The sequence below is a fragment of the Cheilinus undulatus genome, linkage group 19 (genome assembly GCF_018320785.1).
Source record: "Cheilinus undulatus linkage group 19, ASM1832078v1, whole genome shotgun sequence".
NCBI classification, from domain to species: domain Eukaryota; kingdom Metazoa; phylum Chordata; class Actinopteri; order Labriformes; family Labridae; genus Cheilinus; species Cheilinus undulatus.
In genome coordinates, this window is record NC_054883.1 from 27349708 (window position 1) to 27371882 (window position 22175).

The 22175-nt window shown below is 38.6% G+C and overlaps 1 protein-coding gene across 1 annotated transcript in view; it reads left to right on the top strand.

Annotated features, from left to right (window-relative positions):
• The window catches only part of tpk1 (thiamin pyrophosphokinase 1), a 62311-nt gene that overhangs the window by 20529 nt on the left and 19607 nt on the right, over positions 1 to 22175 (top strand). Inside the window, exons 5-8 of the mRNA XM_041814586.1 lie at positions 3465 to 3537; positions 6456 to 6551; positions 12461 to 12607; positions 19438 to 19546. Of these exons, the coding sequence (XP_041670520.1) occupies positions 3465 to 3537; positions 6456 to 6551; positions 12461 to 12607; positions 19438 to 19546 (425 nt within the window). The remainder of the gene's footprint in view (positions 1 to 3464; positions 3538 to 6455; positions 6552 to 12460; positions 12608 to 19437; positions 19547 to 22175) is intronic.

Genomic DNA, 22175 nt, shown 5'->3' on the forward strand with positions numbered 1-22175 from the left:
GAGCTCACTGAAAATGAAAGAGTCCACATTGAAGCACTTCATGATGCTGGATGGTCTCTGAGACAAATATGACAGGTGGTCTAATAAATTTATTAAGCGCTGTATATTTTCGTAAAGCTACCGTATGAGGAATTTTTTGTGCGTAGCAGCTTGTGAGTCAGTATTTCACATTGCCCAAAAGATGATAATGAATGAAAGTCAATGTTGCTGCTAATCCCTGACAAATCCCAAGCTGTAGCTATTCAAAACAAAAATTACTTTGCATTTAGTAGATCGAAAATAATTCTTTTTTTTCCTTTTTTTTCATTGAAAAGCATGGTGGCATCATGACAGAAAACTTGCATTTAAAGGTTGAAAATCTTTACAAATGAATGATTATTTGATATTAATAAAGAGTACAGCTGTAGATGTAACAAATTAGCTCAATGAAAGTAGAATGAAACATGAATATATAATATTTTTTTAGCTACCATGTGAAAAGTGCATTTTTGTGTTTAACAGTTTGAGAGTCAGGATTTCACATTGCACAAAAAAAACCCAACAGACTGAAAATCAATGTTGCTGCAAATCATCAACATATCCCAGGCTGTAATAATACAACACAAAAAATACTTTGCATTTAATATATTAAGAGTTTGTTTTTTTTCATTAAAATACATGGGGGCCTGATGACAGCAGAACTTCGGTTCGGAGGGTTAAAATCTTTTAGAATATAATGAATTTAAAAAAAAAAAAAATTAACTCTTTGAAATAATCAAATATGAATACACATTTTTGATGGCTAGTATGAAAATGGATTTTTTTGTGCGTAGCAGCTTGAGTGTGACCAATATTAAAACAATCCCTGTTTTGTCTATTGCATGTATACACGTCTGTCTATGTGTTCACTCATTTCTTAGTCTGTGAATATATTTGTGTTGACAGTGGGACTTTGTACCTGGTTTATATTGTGTGTCTGGTGTAGTAAGGACTGTCTTTATGCATGCTTGTGTAAGAGGCTTGTGTATGTGTCTATATTTGCTGGTTTTTTATCTTGCTTTATCTTGTTTATGTCAATGGGAATGCTGAGGAAGAAGGGGGCAAATAATCCGCCTGTATCTCTTTCTTCAACTGACCAGAACATCACTTTCACCTCTTGCTGCAAGCAGGCACACTTGGATAAACTTACACTAACACAAACCAACACACAACTCCACCAACCATGAAATCGTAATGTCAGACCCGTTAATGCCTCGAGATAGCTGTGACCGAATCCCTGCGTGATTCTGCTCCAAACACAAACACACACGAGATGTACAGAGATCAGTTTCTCTCTGACAGGAATCTTCTACTCAGTCTCTGCTGGTAGATATTTTGACTCTTTACACTGAACTCTGCAATAGAACTTGTTAGTTTCTACACCTGCAGGAATTAAATTTCCTCAAAGTACAGTTTAATTTGGACAAGTGAAAAAAAATAGAAAATGTTGAATGCAAAGCCTGCATGTACAAATATTGGCCAACCTCTTGTCAAGTGAAACCTTGATATGATATCTTGCAAATAGCATGTGTGAACATAATATTTTCCGATGTGTGGGTCAGTGTGCCTGTTTTTTTTCTCAGTCAGAAGTCATAAGCTAAAGTTAGTCTTTTTCTGTAAATAAAACACACTTTGATATTTGTAACTCAAATTCAGTATCATTTATTTTTTATCATTTTTATCAGTAATGTGTATATACTGAAAGCCAAGCTGAGTAAACTGGCAGCCTTGTTGTATTTTTCACCACCTCATACACATGTGAAAGTTTTTATCCATTCAAGCATACTGCTTGCACATATTTTCAAACTTGAAAGGGTATATTGTCAGGGCTCATAATTCTTCAGTTTTTCTTTAAAAAATTGATTATCAATATGACTATCATAAATGCAGTTTTTTTATATTATATCAGGATTAGAGGCATGCAGTTGCAGCACAGAGGTGTCTTGAAGTTCTACAAGAGGAATAACCTGGGAAAACAACAAAATGAAGACAACAGCACTAACATAAGAGGAAACTTAACCATAGCATCTGGCTGGAAACTAAGGCTGTGAATTGGCAAGAATCTGGCAATACGTATCAATCTTTTATGTTTCTTTCAATAAGGGTGGGTGGGGGATGAAAGACAAGCTGGTTCTCATGCCTAGCTTTAAGGACTGGTGGACTGTGTCGTGGGGAGGGCATGACGATGCAGGCTATAGAGTTTTTATTGTATTATGGAAGCGACATTCTAAACGACACTAAGATGACACAGACCCTTACAAACAAAACCATGTATAGACTGTTATTTTGGTTGAATGAGTAGAGACCAGTGATACCTTCAACATACTGAGTCGTTTCAGTGCTGGTTGAGAAGCGTCTTCTCATTTCACGTTAGCTGTTAGCTGTGCTAATGCTATGATGTCTAGCTGTGAGCTCATTCATTGCCAAACTGGTAATGGAAATGCAAATCAGCATGGCTTGGTTTGGCTCAGCGCCGCCAAAAGCCGTAGTGGAAAAGTCCCAGTACAGGGCCTTGAATCAATTATCTTTGTTTGTAAAGCGCAGATTCATAACCAAAGTCATCCTACTGACCACTGTAGGAATTCAGGACTTGTCGGCTCCAAAACTCTGTCACTTCACCTTATTGAACAACAATCAAAGACACATTTGAGACAGCCCCTGTTCATTGTTTAGATGTAAAAAATTTCCTTTTATCTCATTTGATTTGCTACAAAAAAATATATATCTGGAACTTTTTGACAAATACAGGTTTAAATTGAGTTTCAGTGTTTAGGTGTTTCAATGAATGTTTTTCACTCTGCTTATGTGCACTGAATCACATCAGTGGTCCACATAAATAACCCTATTTCCAATATATGCACATGAAATATGTATGTGCACCATTCATTCACCATTCATTTTTAAACTGCATTGATTGAGCACATGTCAAAATAGGAAATTGTGTGTGACCAACATTAATCATACTAATCCTCTACTTTAATGGAGAATGGAGTCACTTAGTGTAATGGGACTGGTCAATGTGATGAACTACAGGTACATGTGTTAGAAAGAGTTAAAAGATTATATCTGTCCTGTCAGTACTTTTTGTGCTCATGTGTTTGACTTTATTTGGATGTATATGTGAAACTTTTAATATTGCTTGTGTATGCTGCCATATGTAATTGTACAGGTTTTCCCATCATCCTTTTTCTCTGCAGTCGGCTGTTTGTCCTTTAGTAAAAGGGGCAGCCTTAGTGTCGTGAAGATTTCACCCTGTCAGTCTCTGAGTCTCTTCGTCTTCCCCGGACGCTGTCACTCATCTCCCTCGCTGCACAGATCAAAGAACTGACACCATGTCCTTCCTCTCTTTGCTTGTCTTTTCTGTTTCTTCTCTCTCTCTCGGTCTTCCTTGGGATCGTAACCTTCTCCCTCTGTCACTCATTCACTCTGTCTGTCCTCACATCCAGCTTTCTCCCAGACTTTATCAGCGGAGATTTTGATTCTATTACTGCTGAGGTTAAAGCCTTCTTTTTAGACAAGGTGAGTGGCTCGTATAACCTGTATTAGCTATTAATGTATGGTACATTTAAAACAATAAGAGGTTTATTTAAGTTTGGAGATGGCTCATTCAGAGTGATGGAAATAAACCTGTTCCAAGGGAGCCTGTTCTCCCAAAACGACCCCGACACTGTCACTATATTCATTAAACCAAGCCCTCAGGAACTCAACAGGAGATTAACTGTCAACTCAGCTTGACTTTGAGGGAACATGCTCTCTGAGTGTGGGTGGTGTGTCAGGAACACAGAGCTCTGAAGTTGACAGAAGTTAAATCGCTCATTTGACTCTGCAGGACTACCACCTGCCGTGGAAAGAGCATTCAGACTGAATCATCAAAGTGGCTTTGACTGTGAGATCTGACATGGCGCTAACCATCTGAGCACTCAAGATGCATTTAGAGCCACTCATAAAAAATACCTCAGGAGGTGGTCAGAATCACATTTTGCACAGATTAGGATGCCATTTTTGTTCTTGTTACGGAAGTTTAACTTTTATGAAAGAAAATCTATTTATCTTAGCTTCATCTCTGTTTACACGCAAAAGCTCTGCAAAGCAAAAGTCTCCATTTGTCAGTAAAAAGATATTTTTAAATACTTATTCATATTTTTGAGGGACTTTTTTAATATATTAATATATCAAAACCAAAACTTATGTCAGACTTTCCCGAACAGTCTTTATCACCACTGGGTTATGCTAAATGTCAACAAATACATTGTTTAGTGAGAAATTAGCCAAGTGACATCAGTTTGAGGTTGCCTGACTTTAACCCAAATCCACTAGACTGTAAATCACAAGTAAATGTGCAAAACTCATGAATGCCACTTTGAGTTTGCTTAAAAGCACCTGGACTCTCAGACTGTGAGAAACATGATTCTCTGGTCTGATGAAACCAAAATCAAACCATTTGGCCTCAGTTCTAAGGAAAGTTAGAGGACACAGGGCTCCACTCATCACCTGAAGCATGGTGGTGGCAGCATCATGCTGTTAGGGTGCTTTTTCAGCAGAGGAAAAAGCTGGGAACTGGTCAAGGTTGAGGGGAAGCTGAATGGCGCAAAGTACAGCGATATCCTCAATGAAAACCTATTCCACCGCTCTCAGGATCTTAGACTTCAAAGTTCATCTTCCAACATTGCAATTGCATTGCAGAGCAAACAGCCAAGACAACTCTGTGAATGTCCTAGAGTGGCTCAGTCAGACTTGAACCCGTTTGATCATTTCAGCAGAGCCCCAGAATGTGCTGGAGGGATTATGTATCTGGTCTGGTCTGAGAACACCTCGGGATCACCCAGAAGGAGGGATGTCTGGGATGATTTGCTTAGCCTGCTACCACCACAACCTGGCTCTGTCTCTAAGCGGAAGAAGATGGTTGGATTGATTAACAGCCTTACTAATTTAATAAAGCATTGGGCTGGTGAAATAGTCTATATGTTTGTTAGCTGACAGCAGGTTGTTCTGCATGTTCAGGTGTGTGTTATCGGGGATCAGTGGAGGCAAAACACTTTAATATGTGTTTTCTGAGTTGTAACAGTGCATATTTGTGCTGAAACAGATGGCTGTTGAATCAGACTGAGCTGATTGATGCAGACATCACAAAAGTATGTCATTTCATTTGAGGAAAAGATGTCTCATGTCTCTTAAAGTATATTTCACTTTTACAGAAAGGACTAAAGACTCAGTGAGATGCATGGATGCCAATCAAGAGACTTGGGATGCAGCTTATATTGTTTAAATATTGTTCTAGGTCTTAAGGAACTGCATATGAATGTATATGAATTTCATGCATATAAATTTTACCATAGCTTTTTATAAAATACAAGTATCTTTGAAAAGTCCTGTGTAGCATTTGTCTTCCTGTTTCCCTAGCAGTTAAAATTACTGGTTTATGTAAGAACATTTAGACTAAACTCTCCAAGGGGATAAGAAAAACATGTGATTTCTATGCTAGGTAAACTTTTATTAACAAACAAAATATCCAAACAACTTGAGGTTACAGCTTGGTTTAATAATAAGTAGAGGATAAGACGTCACATAAAGAAACACATCTTAGAGGGGAGAAAATGCAGTGCCTATGTAACCTTTAAGCTGTTTTACTGTGATAAGACCTCTGCTGATATACGATGTTTACAGTTTGAAATGTGGATCCAACCCTACACCTTGCACACACATGATCACACAGTAACATTAAGAGATACGGCTCGCCTTTAGCTGACTCCCTCTTTTTAAATCGCACCCTTTCCCCACTCTCCCTATTGCTGTTTGTGGTATCAGTCCTGTTTCACGAAGATTACAAAGGTTTCCACCAGAAAACAGAGTATTACTTATTTTTCTGTGAGAGAGAGCAGACTTTTATAGTGATGCTTTAGGAGCTGAACAACAGGAAAGTTTGAGGCGTCCCCTCAGAGATTTGTCGGAAACTGTGAATAATTCTGCATAAATGGAAGGAAGAGAACAGAAAAGCATCCACAAGGGGGTGAGAGACAAGGGGGGGCAGAGATGGAGGGAGGAGGGGAGGAAAGGATGCACAGTGGAGCACAGCATAACAAGTTTTTTCTGAACTGACTGCACAATGTGTGTGAGAGAGATAGGAAGTTGTATTTCAGGAGGAAAGTCACAGTGTGTGGATAAAAAAGGAGACAGAGGTAGAGAAAGTCAGAGTGTGGTTGTTTACCTGGATGTTGTACTTTAAGGCCACTGACTGGAGCCTTTTCATTATTCAGAAACACAGCCTACAGACAGCCAGACACTGATTTATACCTCTCTCCATTCCTCTATCTTGTTCTGTTTTTCGGTGCTCCGTTACTCCCCCCATCCTTTATCTGTGCCTGGGTTTTTGTTGTGCTATCTGTGTAGGTGAACATTGATCTGATTGTGTTTGTGTTTCCATTTTTCATTGTTCACAGGGCTGCAAGGTGATAGAAACAGCAGACCAGGATCTTACAGACTTCACTAAGTGTCTTGCAATCATGCTGGAAGAAATTAAGGGGCGACGGTTAGAGGTAAAAACCAAATTTACATGATACTAACTTTTAATTTCATTCATAAATGGTTTTCTTGTCTATATTTTAAATAAATAAAGTCTAAGTATGTTCACTTTTACAAAATAAAGAACCATATTAGATTCCAAAAAACAACACCCTCTAACATTTCCCTTAAAGCAATTACCAATTACAACTCAATAATAACTTTATCCAGTTGCTTTCAGTACCTTACTCTCCCCTCCAAAAGCTAAAGAGGAGACTGAAGGGAGTAACCCCTCAAGACAAACAAAACTGAAAGAGGCTGCAATGAAAGCCTGGAGAAGTATCACAAGGAAGACAGAAAAATGCAAAAGTTTGGTGATGTCAGTGGGTTACAGGGTTGATGCAGCTAATGCAAGCGAAAGGATTTGCAACTAGATATTGAATCTTTTTCACTTTGATCTATTTTAAGTCTGTCTGTTCCGATACTTTTGTTCACCTAGAGATTTGGTGTTCTATTACAAAAATGCATTAAGTTGTGCATCAAATCCAGATGTAAATACCTGGAAGTAAAAGCTAAAATGCTGATGTTTTGTATAATATTCGTCTTTTGATGACATATCCAAATGTTTACAGTCCCTAGTAAAAATAAATGAATTGGCCTCACTGTTCCAATACTTTAGGAGGCAAAGTTAGCATGTATACAAAAGCTAATGGCTTAGCTATCTCTGGTACAAAGCTAGCATGACTGCTTATTCACACATCACTCAAAAGTTTACAAAATGTACAGAGCATCAGTCAATAAATCCTCAAAACCATACAAAGATATTATGTACCATGGATACGCACTGCTAAACAGTTAAATTCATTTATCAAATAAGCCGGTGCGAGATTTACGAGTTAGTAAAAGTAATTACTAATTGTGTTTTTATAAACACAGGCTTGAAATCCCGTTCTATAAAGCTCTTTTAAATTGTGTTGAACCTGCCACCACTAGAAGCAGCTGTAGCTTTAGTTAATGGCTGCCTTCCTGTTTGAGCTCTCCCCGACACTTCCCCGGATGTAACTTGAGAAGCTTAGTAGTTAGTGTGTGTAGTAGGAACAGCGTGGCATGTTGATTTTTACAGTAATAAATGGAAATGAAGTGGTATGTAAGCTGTTGAGGGTCGAACTCTCGTATGACCTTCTCTTTAGACTAGTGAATGGGGAAATATATGCATAAGAACATCCCTATGAACCTTATACACTTTCTAGCTGCTTGCTAGATATTGTTGTAACCTGTTGCAGTGAAAAGTAAGGCTTTCAAATCAGCTTACCTAAATTATATGTAACATTTTGGCAGATCAAAACAACTGTCATTTGCTTCAGTAAAATTTAGAGGTTTAGCCAGAGGGCAGTTTGCATAAGCAGGTAAGAAGAAGCGATTGTGACTCTCCGTTATAACCAAATGTGATATAATCTTTTCTCTAAAACTGGCAAATTAACCCCTCACCAAAAGCTGGGAAAAAATAAAAAAGTTCTAAAACCCTGGGGGTGTCGGGGCAGATTTCATAAGTCAAAAACATGTTTTACAAGGGTATTGCTACTTTTATTGTTTAAAGGAGCAGCTCAGCAATGGATGAAACAAGTAAAGCTCTTCTCTCCCTCAGCTTTGGAGAGTAAATACTCCGAAGCAAGGCGTTCAGTCCTTTGATACTTAAGATGAGCTGCTCAGAGGTCAGAGGAGTTGGACTGTGGTTGACTGTGCGGATGTGAGCATGTGGGTGTATGAATATAAATCAACGCACTGGTGGAGAGAAGGAACATGCAAACAAACAAGTCCGAATTACCCATAGAAAAACATACAGAAAAATATATAAATAGAATATCGTTAGCAGCATTTACCCTTGCTTAAATGATGAAAGACTACCTGTGCCACCTTGTAGTCGCTGAATTTCATGTTGTTTTCTGCTTTAAGCAAAGATATTATCTTTGCCCTTGCTTTCCACAGATTTTTTTTCCTCCCTGGCCTGGCTTATATTTACTCTGCCTTTGAACTCATGCTGAGTGTTTGTCTGTCAGTCTGCCTGCAAGAGATAGGAGACAGGGAGTCAGTTTTTGATGCTCCGAAAGAGTTGCTGATGATGCCTATTTTGTTTGTTTACCAGGTTTTGTCATTTTTCTTTGACCCCTCTGACTTTTAATAGAACTTTTATCCCTTTAAATCTTTATTCTTTTTATGATGCCTTGTCATTTTCTCATTAAAATCAACCTGTTTAGTCTGCTAAAATGAAGTAAAACATAGATGAAATAATAACAGGGTGATTTGCAGCATACAGAGAATTATATTCCTGCTTGGTCTGTTTAAAATTCAACACATTAGCCCCCAGATGTTTTCCTCCACGCAGCTTAGCCGTCGATTTGGAGGATTTATCTCATATTATGTTGGGCAAATTCACAAAAAATGGTATCAGAGGATTATGGTGGGTGGAAGAGGATGTGTTTGTTTTTCTGTGTACATTTATTATTTATGAGTTAATACGTGTTTACATCTCAGAGCATGCATTTAAAAGTGAGTGTGTGCAGATATGTTGTGTGTATTTGTTTTCTTCTCATAGCTCTGACCGAGTTAGCCTCTCTCTCCTAGCTTTACTGTTGCAAGCATAAACAGCGGCACTCATTTCTCCCCCTTTCTTCTCTGTTTATCATCCCCAAATAAATGGATCTGAGTTTTTGTGTTCAATGTTGCTCCCCCCAGCCAATAAGCAGCGAGAAAACCCTTATCTGTTGTACAAGCTTGATGAATTTTATTCATTGAGTTGTGAGATTCTTATTGCACTGCTTGTTTTTTAGTAAACAAACTCAAACAAGAACAAATGGAAGTTCAGCTCTCTTTTACAGAGTTTGATATGCGTAGCGTACACAGCAGAGGTTTTGATCTGAAGCGGAAGACTGAACAAGTCAGCGTGTCATTGGAAGCTTTAGCACAATATACCTTTTTTTCATGAGTCATTGTATTCTGTTCTCTTTCAGCATTCTTTACATTGAGCTTCTCTGTCTTCTGGTTTTAGCGACTTGCTGTGAATTTTAAACTGCCTGATCCTTTTCACTGACACTATTCAGGATGTGTTTGATTCTTTTACCCCCTCCTCCCTCAGGAGGCTGCTTTGGTTGTGTCGGGTTTTCTTGTGAATAGAAGAGTTGTTCTTTGTAAGCAGAATCAAAGTTCATCCTTGAACTTCTTTCCGTCATTTTCACTACTATTCTCACTCCCTTTTTCATTGTGGCAACTTCTTTGGCAAATTTATCTTCATTCATGTCAGTAGTGCCACCATGAAGAGTCGTATAGTGCTGATTCAGTTTGTCAGATTGGCTAAAAACTCTTTTTAGAGCACCATGCCACAAAAACCAGGATGACAAAATATTGCTGCAATTATAGATTGCCTTACCCCTTGTGTACAGTGCTGTGAAAAAGTATTTCCCCCCCTTCCTGATTTTTCTCTTTCTTTTGCACATTTGTTACACTTAAATGTTTCAGCTAATCAAACAAATTTTAATAATAGACAAAGTAAGTAGATGTTTTTAAGTGAGCATTTCATATATTGAGGGAAAAAGGTTATCCAAACCTACTTGGCTCTAATTGAAAAAGTGATTGCCCCCTAAACCTGATAACTGGTTGTGGCTGCAACAACTGCAAGTAAGCATTTGTGGAAACTGGCACTGACTCTTCTTTGCAGAATTGCTTTAATTCAGTCACACTGGAGGGTTTTGGAGCATGAACAGCCCATTTTCGGTGATGCCACAGCGTCTCAATTAGATTTAAGTCTGGACATTTACTAGGCCACTCCAAAACTTTCATTTTGTTTGCAAGACATTCAGAGGTGGACTTGCTGGTGTGTTATGGGTCGTTGTCCTGCTGCATAACCCAAGTGCGCTCGAGCTTGAGGTCACAGAGTAATGGTTGGACTTTCCCCCTCAGGATTTTCTAGTAAAAAGCAGAATTCATTGTTCCATCAGTTACAGCAAGTCATCCAGGTCTTGAAGCAGCAAAGCAGTCCCAGACCATCATACTACCACCACCATGTTTGACTGTTGGCATGATTTTCTTTTATGAAATGCTGTGCTAGTTTTACGACAGATGTAACAGAATGCACACCTTCCAAAAAGTGCAAGTTTTGTCTCGTCAGTCCACAGAATATTTTCCCAAAAGTCTTGGGGATCAGCAAGATGTGGTTTTTTTTTTTTTTTTTTTTTTTTTTTTGGCAAATGTGAGACAAGCTTTTGTGTTCTTATTGGTCAGCAGTTGTTTTGGCCTGACACTCCAATGGATGCCATTTTTGCTCAGTCTCATTCTTATTGTTGAATCATGAACACCGACCTTAACTGAGGCCAGTGAGGCCTGTAGGTCACTAGATGTGGCTCTGGATTCTATAGTGACCTCCTGGATGAGTCGTTGATGTGCTCTTGGAGTATTTTGGTTAGCCGGCCACTCCTGGGAAGGTTCACCACTGTTCGAAGTTTTCTACATTTGTGGATAATGGCTCTCAGCATGGTTCCCTAGAGTCCCAAAGCCTTAGGATTGGCTTTGTAGCCTTTTCCAGACTGATAGATGTTAATGACTTTGTTTTCTCATCTGTTCTTAAATTTCTTTTTGGGGCATTGATGTGTTGCTTTTTGCAATCTTTTGGCCTTCTTCACTTTGTCAGACAGTTTGGATCTGACTAATTTCTTGATTCAACAGGTCTGGCAGTAATTAGGCCTGGGTGTGGCTAGTGAAATTAAGCTCAGCTTTCCAAAAAATATGGTAAATCGCAGTTAATTCAGGATTTAACAAGGGGGCAATTGCTTTTTCACATGGGGCCCTTAATAAACTGTATTATCCTTTCAAAATTCATGTTGTTTTACTCAGGTTATCTTTGTCTGATATTAAAATTACTTTGATGATCTGAAATATTTAAGTGTGACAAACGAGGAACAAATAAGAAATCAGGATGGGGCACATACCCTCTCAAAGTACTGTTCTATCATTTGCTGCTCTTGTGTGTCTCACTATTATTTAGCTGCTGGTTAAAGGTAAAGGGCACTGAAGTTTTTTATCCTTGCCAACATTTGAGTGTTATTTATCTGCTGCATAGGATCAAGTGAAACCGTCAGAGTGAGCGTGATTGTTGATTTTGGGTGCTGGTGTGACTGTCAGTGGACTCTTCACCCTCTGACAGCACCTCTGCCCTCGACACTCTGTTGGGTTTTAAAGCTGTCAGCTCTGCTGCTTGACCAGGGAGTTTGTTTAAGGATAGAATTGCTGAGAGCTGGAAAGATTGCACTAAAGTGAACTGCTTGATCAAAGTCTAGACATACTATTTTAGCCCTGAAGCTGCTAGAAATAGTTTAAGTTCTTTCAATCTGCTCATCCTACCTGATTCGATGTATTCACATCTTGATTTGAAACACTTCGGTTTGGCCTCGTTGTAATGACCTGAATGTTTTCTTTGTTGTGACGCTGACGATTATCTGTCCTCCTGCTCAGTTTTCTCCCAGTTTTCTCTTACTCTAGCTGTAGAAATAAGCAACCAAACAAGCAACAACTGGGAATAAAGGCAACAACTTACCATGGGACCTTAATTGTATTCTTTGATTAGAACAAATAAACAGTGTCAGATTTTACACAACCTAAGCATTTAGTAGGGTAAATATTTATAAAAACTGAAATATCTTTCAGTAAGTAAACAAGAATAACACCTGATTGTCTAATCTTTAGTCTTAGACTTTATTAAAGTATGACAGTAAATATTTGAATCTTACTATCGTTTTTTTTTGTTCTGAATTATATATTGGATTATACTTGCCCCCAATGTCTGGCTCATTTGACCGGTAACCAGTGAACCAGTGGAAAAACAAAAGCCTCCTGCCAGAAACTCGTATAGTTTATGGATCTTCCCTCTGTCTGATTCAGTTCTTTTTTTCTCCAGGTTGATGCTATAGTGGTGCTGGGCGGTCTGGCGGGCAGATTTGACCAGATCATGGCATCTGTTGAAACTCTCTTCCACGCTCAGTCCATGACACAACTCCCTCTGTTCATCATCCAGGGGACAAGCCTGGCGTACCTGCTCAGACCTGTGAGTGGATTGTAACACATAAACTGCTCAGTCTTCACATGAACGCACAGAGAAAGCTCCGTACAACTGTGTTAAGTCCATTATTTTCAAATAAATTTTAAAATCAGATGACTTTTTTGCACAGGTGAGGGGTAATGAATGAAACCATAAAGAGATATCACCAAAACAGGTTGTTGCATCTCTTTTTGATTCACTTTCATCAAGCTAACAGTGGACTTGTTTATAGTTAAAGCTGCATAAAAACTTCACAGATAGCCATTGCTGCAGTGTAGTCCCACCCCACTGGATTAACATTTCATTCTCTTATGATAGCCTCACCGCCACCTAGCCACCTCTCTGTCTCAGAAATCCTTCTTTCTTGCTGTGCTTCTACCTCGACTGCACTGCTGAACACTGTTTCTATGTGAAGCGGTCACTTCTGCTCTTCTGGTACCCCAATCTGCTCTTGTGCAGGAGAGGGAGAGTCTTTTTTTGATGCCACTGAATTGTTTGTCTTCAATTTAAGACACTTTCACATGCTCCTTGGTGAGTTATAAATGGGCCTAGCAGCAGTCCTTTGGGTCGCACTCTGCTCTTTTTGCCTCTCCATTTTCTTTTTTGTCCTGTCTTGTTTATTGACAAGATATTCAGGACAAACAACTAACCGTCACACTTCCTGATGACACCTTGAAACACGTTAAGTAAACCCGTCTCTCATTCACTCCCTTCCTACTACCCGTCATTATTCCGAAGGCGCATTGTCATTTGCTGCTTCATACCTCGACACCTCCAATTAATCTTACTCCAGTGACGGTAAATTAAGCTCGTTTGTCAACGCAGCTCCAATTCGCCGATGGCTGATGAAAGCAGACGGCTGTACATGAAGGTGAATGTAACCTTCGAAAGACCCGGTACTGTTTGTTCGAGTTACATCTGTAATTGGAGTGTTTACAACTTTCATCAGATATCTTCACCACCTGTATTCAGTGCAATCATTGCTTCAGTACGTGCTCAGCTTTGATATTTGGCACAATCAGTGTGCAGGGTTTTTCCAGTTCCATGCACAACCTTTTCAAACATGACTAACAAATAAAGATGAGGTAAATTAACAGTTAATTTATTTTGCAAAGTATGGATTATGTCATCTGGAAAAGCAAACATAAGCCTGAAGTCACTCATGTGGGAAATATCCCATTAAATATCTATATTTTAAAAATTAGTGAGACATGCCTCTCCATTTCAAATTCAATTTGAGTTCGTGAGTCACAGTCATGCTTTTATTTCATCAGTCTCATGCCTGTTTATCAAACATTATGCTATCATAAATATGTAGAGGTCTGCTTTTTCTATTGCTGGCACAGTGCTTTGAAATACTAATGTCTTTATTTAATTATGGAAAGGGACAAGGCCAGCTGGATTGTTTACAAGAAGATGTTTTATCAGTGTTGCTCCCAAGATGATGGTAAATTTACTCAATGAGGGTACAATAAAGAAAAAAATTGCTCTTAGTTAATCCATTTTGTTGTTTGTTGTCTTGCGGTTTACTGTTCTGAGCATAGACATTAGGGTCAAAGAAAACAACATTTACTGAAGGTAATATCCTTGTCCCAGAAGAAACTTGAAAAGCTTTCTTTCTGTGTTGTGAGACTTTCAGCACAGCGCTGTATCGGCCCAATAAGAGCTATAAATCATTCTGTGGTTGCACACGTTCCAGGTCAAATATACAGGCTTGTTTCCTTGATGCCCTTTAACAGAGCAAAACTTGTCAGAGGGAGCAGCTGATTTAGATGATAAAGTGTAAAACCTGACATCTCTAAACTCACCCTAACTTCTGCTTCGCTGGAACAACTTCAAGACAATATTAGATTCAAATATAACATCAAAATTAAACGACCTGCCCCGGGGTCACTGATTCCAATTAAAAGATTCATTGTTATAAATGTTGAACAGAAAGGTCTTGAATTTATAAAGAAATCAGTGTTTTAAACAATACAGCAAAAAAAAGAGTTTTGAGTTCAGATCATCAAATGCATTTTTCAATAAACTTTAAGTAGACATTAGTTAACAGTGATGAATCATAACTCTGATTTGAATTCCTAATTCCTTTGTGTTATGTTGCCCTTTATATTCAAACTTAAAGCACAAAAATTAAGGACATTTGTGTTTGGTAGATTATTTCTTTGTTGTAACAATTATTGGCCATAACTCTGATACTGCTGGCAAACCTGTTTATTTCCCTTTTAAATGCCATATTTGTAAGGAACATCCATTTGTGAGATGAGCAGCAGAGCTGAGAAAATGGGTTGTGCGCCCATAAAAATGTTCGAAATCTTCTCTACAACAAAAGAATCGTCTACTTTAATTTCCTTACTTTTTGTGCTAAGTTCATTTGAAAAAGCAGATTTTAAACTAGTATGTGTTGTGTCCCAACCTGAGGTGGCCTTTAGGGGCGCATAGCCATCCACAAATTGATTCATTAAAGCACAGAAAACACCTTTACAAAGTCAAACCACTGGACTAATTGTGACACACAAATAACTAAATCATTTAACAACCACAAACAAATAATTTAACCAACAAAACACAACAGAAGCACAATTCCTTGATAGAGAATCAGTGAGGCAGCAGTCCCCTCTCCAAAAGCATTCATCTGTACAGGTCAGTGCTGGGTTTTAAAGGACTGAATTGACATGGGCCTTGTTGTTCATCAGTAGCATCACCAGGTCAGGGCCAGAGGTGGGAATCTTTAGGCACCTCATGATTCGATTCAATTATGATTCATAGCGCTAAAATTTGATTCTTAATCCATTTTTGATGCACTTGTTTTTTTTTTGTTTTTTTTTACAGTTCTGTGATTCTCACTGTGTCAAACATTTTAAAAACAATGCATTTGTGATTAGAAAGAAAAAACATAAAAATAAATTATACACTGTCCTCTAATAGAAGATGTGTGTAAACTGGAAAGTTACAATTGCACTGAACCAAAGGTAACAGCATCCTTTCCTTGTAACATTTCTGGGTTACAAACATAAAAATGTCCTTTTTCACAGATGAACAACTGGTAATCTAAATCTTGCTTTTACGTGCTGCATGTCAGAGTTCCACCTTTTTTCCTGCTATTCCACAGTACTAAATATTTAAATAATTGATTATTATTGATTATCGATTATTGGACTTTTATAAATCAGTTCGAATCTTCCCCTTCCACATCACAATGCATCTAAGAATTGATTTTTCTCCCACCTCTAGTCAGGGCAGGAGACAACAGCAGGGGTGAAAGAACAAACAGAACAGCATTAGCAAATGACTGCAACAGACGATGTACATGAAAAATATACCATGATATTTTATAACTGCGTTGTCCCTTTGAGCATTTTAGCAAGTCAAAACTAACATTTGCATTCAACGACTCCTGCAGTTGAACCATAGATTGTAGAAAGAATTGGACAAAGCCTACAGTAGGCGGACTCAAACTGCTCTTAAAGCTAATCCGCAGTGGCTTCCATAGTGAAAACGCTGTCTCAGCTGAACTTTGGATCAACCTAACAGCCTGCCCACTGAGCTCGACTTCCTGTCAGCTAGCTAGCTAGCATTCTGGTTGACAGAAACGTAGCTTCTGCCTGTCAAGCTATCTTTCAATCAAATGAGATGTGCCAATCAGTGTGCAGTGAGGTTTTCCTCAATATAATCTAAACGATTGTGGTACAAAAAAAAAAAATCACCCCCCGTACAGTGAGAGCACATGTAGACATTAGCTAATGAGACATGTTTGAACCAGGCTGTAAACCATTTTATTTCTTGTGTAAAAAACGGCTTTTTAACATGTGTTCCGATGGGACTTCCGGTATTCCTGCAGCCAGCCTCAAGTGAACACTCACTGTATTGCAATTTTTTGCACTTCTGCATTGGTTTCATTTTTCAGGACTGGAGGTTGCTGCTTGACTTGAACACAGCCTGATGGGGCTGACAGCATGGCTATAGCCCCTTTATTCCCGATTCCAAACTCTCTCTTATTTCTATTCACATAAGCCTTTTTTTGGCATATTGCAACAAAATTTAGATATTTGTATTTTACCCTAAGAGATCATTCTGCAGCCCTCTTCTCCATGTCTCAGCTAAAAAGTTGCTGTTCCTGTCAGCAAGCTCTTAAATGAGAAGAATCATCTTGTCCTGTGTTAGGGCTTTCCTGCAAATATGTGTTCATGTGCTGATGCTAAAGCATTTTCCCTCTTCTCTCTGATCCTCAAATTTCTCTCTGTCATACTTTATGAAAAGGGTCATCTGCATTGCCTTTAAAATGTATGTAACCCTTTTATTGATTTTATGAATCAACCATTGTCAATATAATTTGGCTATTTTTTTTTCTTTTTTTACAGAAAATACAAAAAACACTTTCTTAAATGTCAACGTGAAACAAATTTCTGCAAAGATATGTCAATGAAAAAATGTTAGGTCAAAAGGGTTATTCTATAAATATTCACCCCCTTTAAAGTGACTGACCCAGTTCAACAGAGGTCCAGCCAAATGGCGCTTGTAGTCTCACAGTTAGTGAGGTGGGAATCACCTGAGTGCTGTGAATGTGTCTTGAGTGATTGTAGTATAAAGACACCTGTGTCTGGAAGGTCCAGTTACTTTAATCAGTATTCTTGGCTACCATTACACCATGAAGACAAAAGAACACTCCAAGCAACTCAGAGAAATGGTTTTGTGAAATTTTTCAGTCAGGGGGTGGATACAAAAAAATTCTAGGGCAGTGAACATCCATCATTGAAAAATGGTGGGAAAATGGTACATATCTAATTCTGCCTAGATGAGGCCATCCTCACAAACTGACCATTCAAGAAAGAGACTAATAAGAGAAACCACCTACACATCTGTGACTTTTCTGAAGGAGTTACAGAGATGGGAGTGACTCGGCATACAACAACTATTGCCCAGGTGCAAAGTCAAAGCTTTATGGGAGAGTGGCAAAGAGAGAGCCAGTGTGACGAAAACTCAGATTAAAGGTTACACATTTTACCCTTTTACAACTTTATATTCTTCTCTGAGGTCCCCAAAACATGCCTGTGAAGTTTGTTCCTGACAAAACACTCCAGTATTGGATTTTTGTATGTCTAAAACTTCCTCTGTTTCAGCCCTTCTCAGAACGAGCTGGTTCTGTGTCTTTGGCTTTAAATGGTAATTAACCGTCTGACTCCCCCCTGACCCCACCCCTCTCAGGAAATTGATGCAGCACTCCTGATGTTACAGACACTTTTATCCAAAGTTTAGGACCTGACTGGAATTTGAACCATCAATCTCCAAGACCGTAGTCAGCAGGGTAACCCACTGAGCTATCCAGCATTTCAGCTTGTAGCTGAGAGGATCAGTAGAGGAGGGCGGAACTTTCCTCCAAGTGGGGGAGGGCCAACCAAACCTGGGGGCGGGTGCTTACTCCCCATGTGAGGTCACTAGGATAAAATCTGAGAACGGCCTGTTTTAGCACACATTTTCTAAAAGATGGAGAAAGAGAGGGGGAGAGGGAATGGTATTTCTGGTATTTGAAGGGATTGTGGACAGGCCAGGGGGACATATTTGTGTTAGAAAAGCCTGAAAGAGGGATTTTTGCATAATATGTCCCCTTTAAATTTCGACTAGAGTTCACCAGAAGGCATGTCGGAGATTCCATGGTCAAGTGGCAGAAAGTTCTTTGGTCTGATGAGACCAAAATGGTGCTTTTTGGCCATCAGACAAGACTCCAAACACTGCACATCACCACAAACACACCATCCCCACTGTAAAGCACAACGGTGGCAGCATCATGCCATGGGGATGCTTCTCAGCAGCATGTGGTAAAATATTGGAAAATCCTGGAGGACGATCTCATTCAGTCTACAACAGAACTATGAATTAGGAGATTCATTTTCTTGCAAGAAAATGACCCTAAGCATACAGTGAGAGCTACACAGAAATGGTCTAGACAACAAGGGGAATGTCCTGGAGTGGCCAAGTCACATCCCAGACCTCAATCGAGTTGATATTTGAAACTTGAAAAGGGCTGTTCACACTCAATCCTTGGGCAACCTGACAGATCTTGAGCAGTTTTGCAAAGAATATTGGAGTAAAATTGCAGTGTCAAGATGTGCAAGCCTGACTGAGACCTATCCACACAGACAGTGCTGTGATTGCAGCCAAAGGGGCATCTACTAAATACTGATTTGAAGGGGGTGACTATTTATGCAGTTTATGCATTTATGCATTTTATCAAATTAGATTGTTGAAATCTGTGTTCACTTTGCATCATAGAGTTTTTTTTTGTCTGAAAAGCCTAATTATATTGGACATGATGGATAAATAAAATCAGTGAAAGAGTAAAACATCCAAGGGAGTGAATACTTGTTTATATAGGCATTGTTCTGCCATTTTTCTTTCAAGCTCCAGTTTCTTTGAGAGAGAATCTGACAATGGGGAATTGTGTTTATGGCACTGTATTTTTTTCATTTTCACCACTGATTTCTTGACACTATCAGCCTTAAGTAATAAAAAAACCACAATCATTGACTTCAATTGTAAACCTGTAAAGTGGAGTGTTTTCAAAGTTAAAGAACAGTAGCATAGAAAGTTTTGAATCAGTGACACACACTTGAGTCTTCATGCTGATGTCAGTAGGAGCTGAAATGGGTTTAAGTATTAACAAGAGCATTTAATAAATTTAATGGATCTCAGCTACTGGGCACATAAGTTTGGTAACTAACTGAAACATGGGAAGTTTGAGAAGTCATGCTCTCTTTTTTCTGTCTCTTTTTTACCACCTGTAATTGACTCACAAAAAATAACCCACTGACTTCTTCATCAATGATTTGTGTCTGCAGGGCAGACACAGACTGGGGGTGAACACAGGCCTGGAGGGGGACTGGTGCAGCCTCATTCCAGTCGGTGGACCCTGCATAACCACAACCACTGGACTCAAATGGAACCTGAGTGAGTGCCAAAGATAAAGGAGGAGAATTATTAGAAATGAGACATGTCTGGACTTTGATTTATACAACTTACCTGTAAGTGACCTGAATAGATAACAAGTGGAGAAAGGAAAGAACCTCATGCAAGAATATCTCCATGTTTTTATGTTTGGCCTCTTATATTTTTCAGCATGGTTTGCTTCTGCTTTAGCTCCAAGTTTGCATGTTTGAAACGGTGTTGGAAATATTTATCTTCAGCATTAATGTTTAAGTGCCTGTATTGAAGGAAAAAAAAAAGAATGTCGCAAAGCTTGAAGGGGGACTCTACAGATTAAAACAGGAGGAATCCAACTTGAGGTGTTGAGAAGATTCCTTTCCCTTCACACAACCTAGAAGTTTTAATTCAGCAGATTTAAATTTGCATCCCCAGTGAAATGAAAACAACTACCGGAGATCTTTCAATGTAATTAATAAGTTTACTTAAGAAGATACAGTGAAGACCAATGCTTAATTTGCTTCAGTCAAATGAAGCTGATGTTCAGAACAAGTTTAATGGGTTAAAGATGCACAAATGCCACAGTACGGTTTTTATAGTCTTGAACATTGAGGAATCTAGTCAGACACCTGTCTGAGGAGCTCTTGGGTCTTACTAATCTCTGAGCCTTCTGTCCAGCTGTTTCCTTAATGAATCTGCACCAAAAAGCCCCTGGTAGGAAGGAAACCTGGACCTTCTGTCAGTCGGGGGGTTGTTTAAAGAGCATATGTATATGAGCATGGTTGTGCTTGTTTGAACATGTGTGTGGGTTTGAGCTCCAGCCTGTTGTTTATTTGCTCAACACACCTGTGAGAAGACTTTCTGAATAGTAATGAGAGCGACTTTATACATACATGAGAGTCCAGTGCACATTAGCCAGTGATAACAAGATGCCTAATTAATCACATGCTAATTAAAAAGGCTGGAGGAATGATTTCCCATCAGGGCCGGCAGAAAGGACGTAACTCAAAAAATAAAGTTTTTCTCTCATTTCTACCGCATGTTCAAACAGCAGCAGTGCATGTAAATATCATTTCCTGCCACAGTGTTGCTTTAGAATTCGTTTTACTTTTAAATTTGTGTTTGCAGTTTACTTTCGGTGTAAATACTCAGGGGTCCAAATCAGCTCTGCACCACTCTGAGATGACAGTAAGACTCCTCAGAAGTCCATAGAAATGATTCTCCACACTTTGGTTCAAAGGCGTCTGTGATGAAAAATATATGATCTTTCTATTAAGAAAGAGGTTCAGGCTGTCAGCCATTTCAGCCTCTCTGGACCCTGCATGTAGAGCTTGTTTTAACTTTTGCTTTAGAGCCCCAAATTCTGTAATGATTTATATTGTTTTGATCCAGAGTTTCCATTGGAGATGAGTACTTAGTTGTTGAGCCAAGGTTTTTGTAGCTGTATTACTTCAGGGGAATGTGCAGGATAAGCTTCAGTGTACAGAGAGTTAGTCATATCATGATTTTCTTCTTGTTAGTTGATCAGTCATTTCACACTATTGTTAAAATTTCAAACACAGCATTCATCCATGCTCACAGAACTAATCTGTAATTCACTTTAATCACATAAAGAAATAGTTTCTTCTTCTGAATCTTTTCCTCACATCTCTTGTTTCTCCATGAACATTAAGACGTTTTTTGTATGGGATAAAATGACAAAAGCATTGAGATTTAGAATAAGATATAAAATTGGAAAAAAAGCAAATTTTTACAAATTCAGTCACATTTGCATGAAGAAGAAATTTACCTCCATTACTCCTGATTGCAACCCAGGAGACAGAAACACTCAGGGATGCACTCCTTACATTTTGATGGAAGATAGCATTGAGACGGGCATTTCACTGGATGGTGCACTTGTTTTGAGATAGTGCCTGATGTTTTCCTTTGTCTAAACCAAAGAATAGTTAATCAACAGTTTTTCATATCATATCATGAAACCTACAAGGCCTTACTGTCATATTTTCTATGTAGATTAAAACCAAATATCTCTATTCTACTTTTTTCGTTGGCATTTTGTCACACAAAAATGTAGAAATCATCACAGCATCACCACAAAAAAAAAAGTAATAAAACTCCCCTTTACTGGAGTTACCCCAAGTTAATAACAATGGGACTTGCATTATCTCATTCATCAGTCTTTATTTGTCTAATGCCAATTCATAATGAATGCTATCTCAGGATACTTTACAAAGAGGGCAGGTCTACACAATACTCTTTATTATAATCATAGTACACTTAGCACAAACAGTGAGTAAATTTGTGTTTGGTAGTTTATTTCTTTGTTGTAACAGTGATTCTAAGCAATTAATCTTGTACTGTTTGAAAGCCCATTTATTTTTCTCTCTTTAAAATGGTGCCACATTTGTAAGAAACATGCATTTGTGGGGTGAGCAGCAGAGCTGAACATGTGGGTTGCGCCCATAAGAAGTATGCCAAATCATTTCTGCCAATTCCAAACATCTGATTCTGCTGTTGCTGTTGACTCTCTACAAAAACAACACCAAACAAAAGTCAATGGAAAAATAAGCTTTTTGGCATTGGCAGAGAAGATTTGGCTAATTTTTTATGGGCGCAGCCCACAAACTCAGCTCTGCTGCTCATCCCACAAATTCAT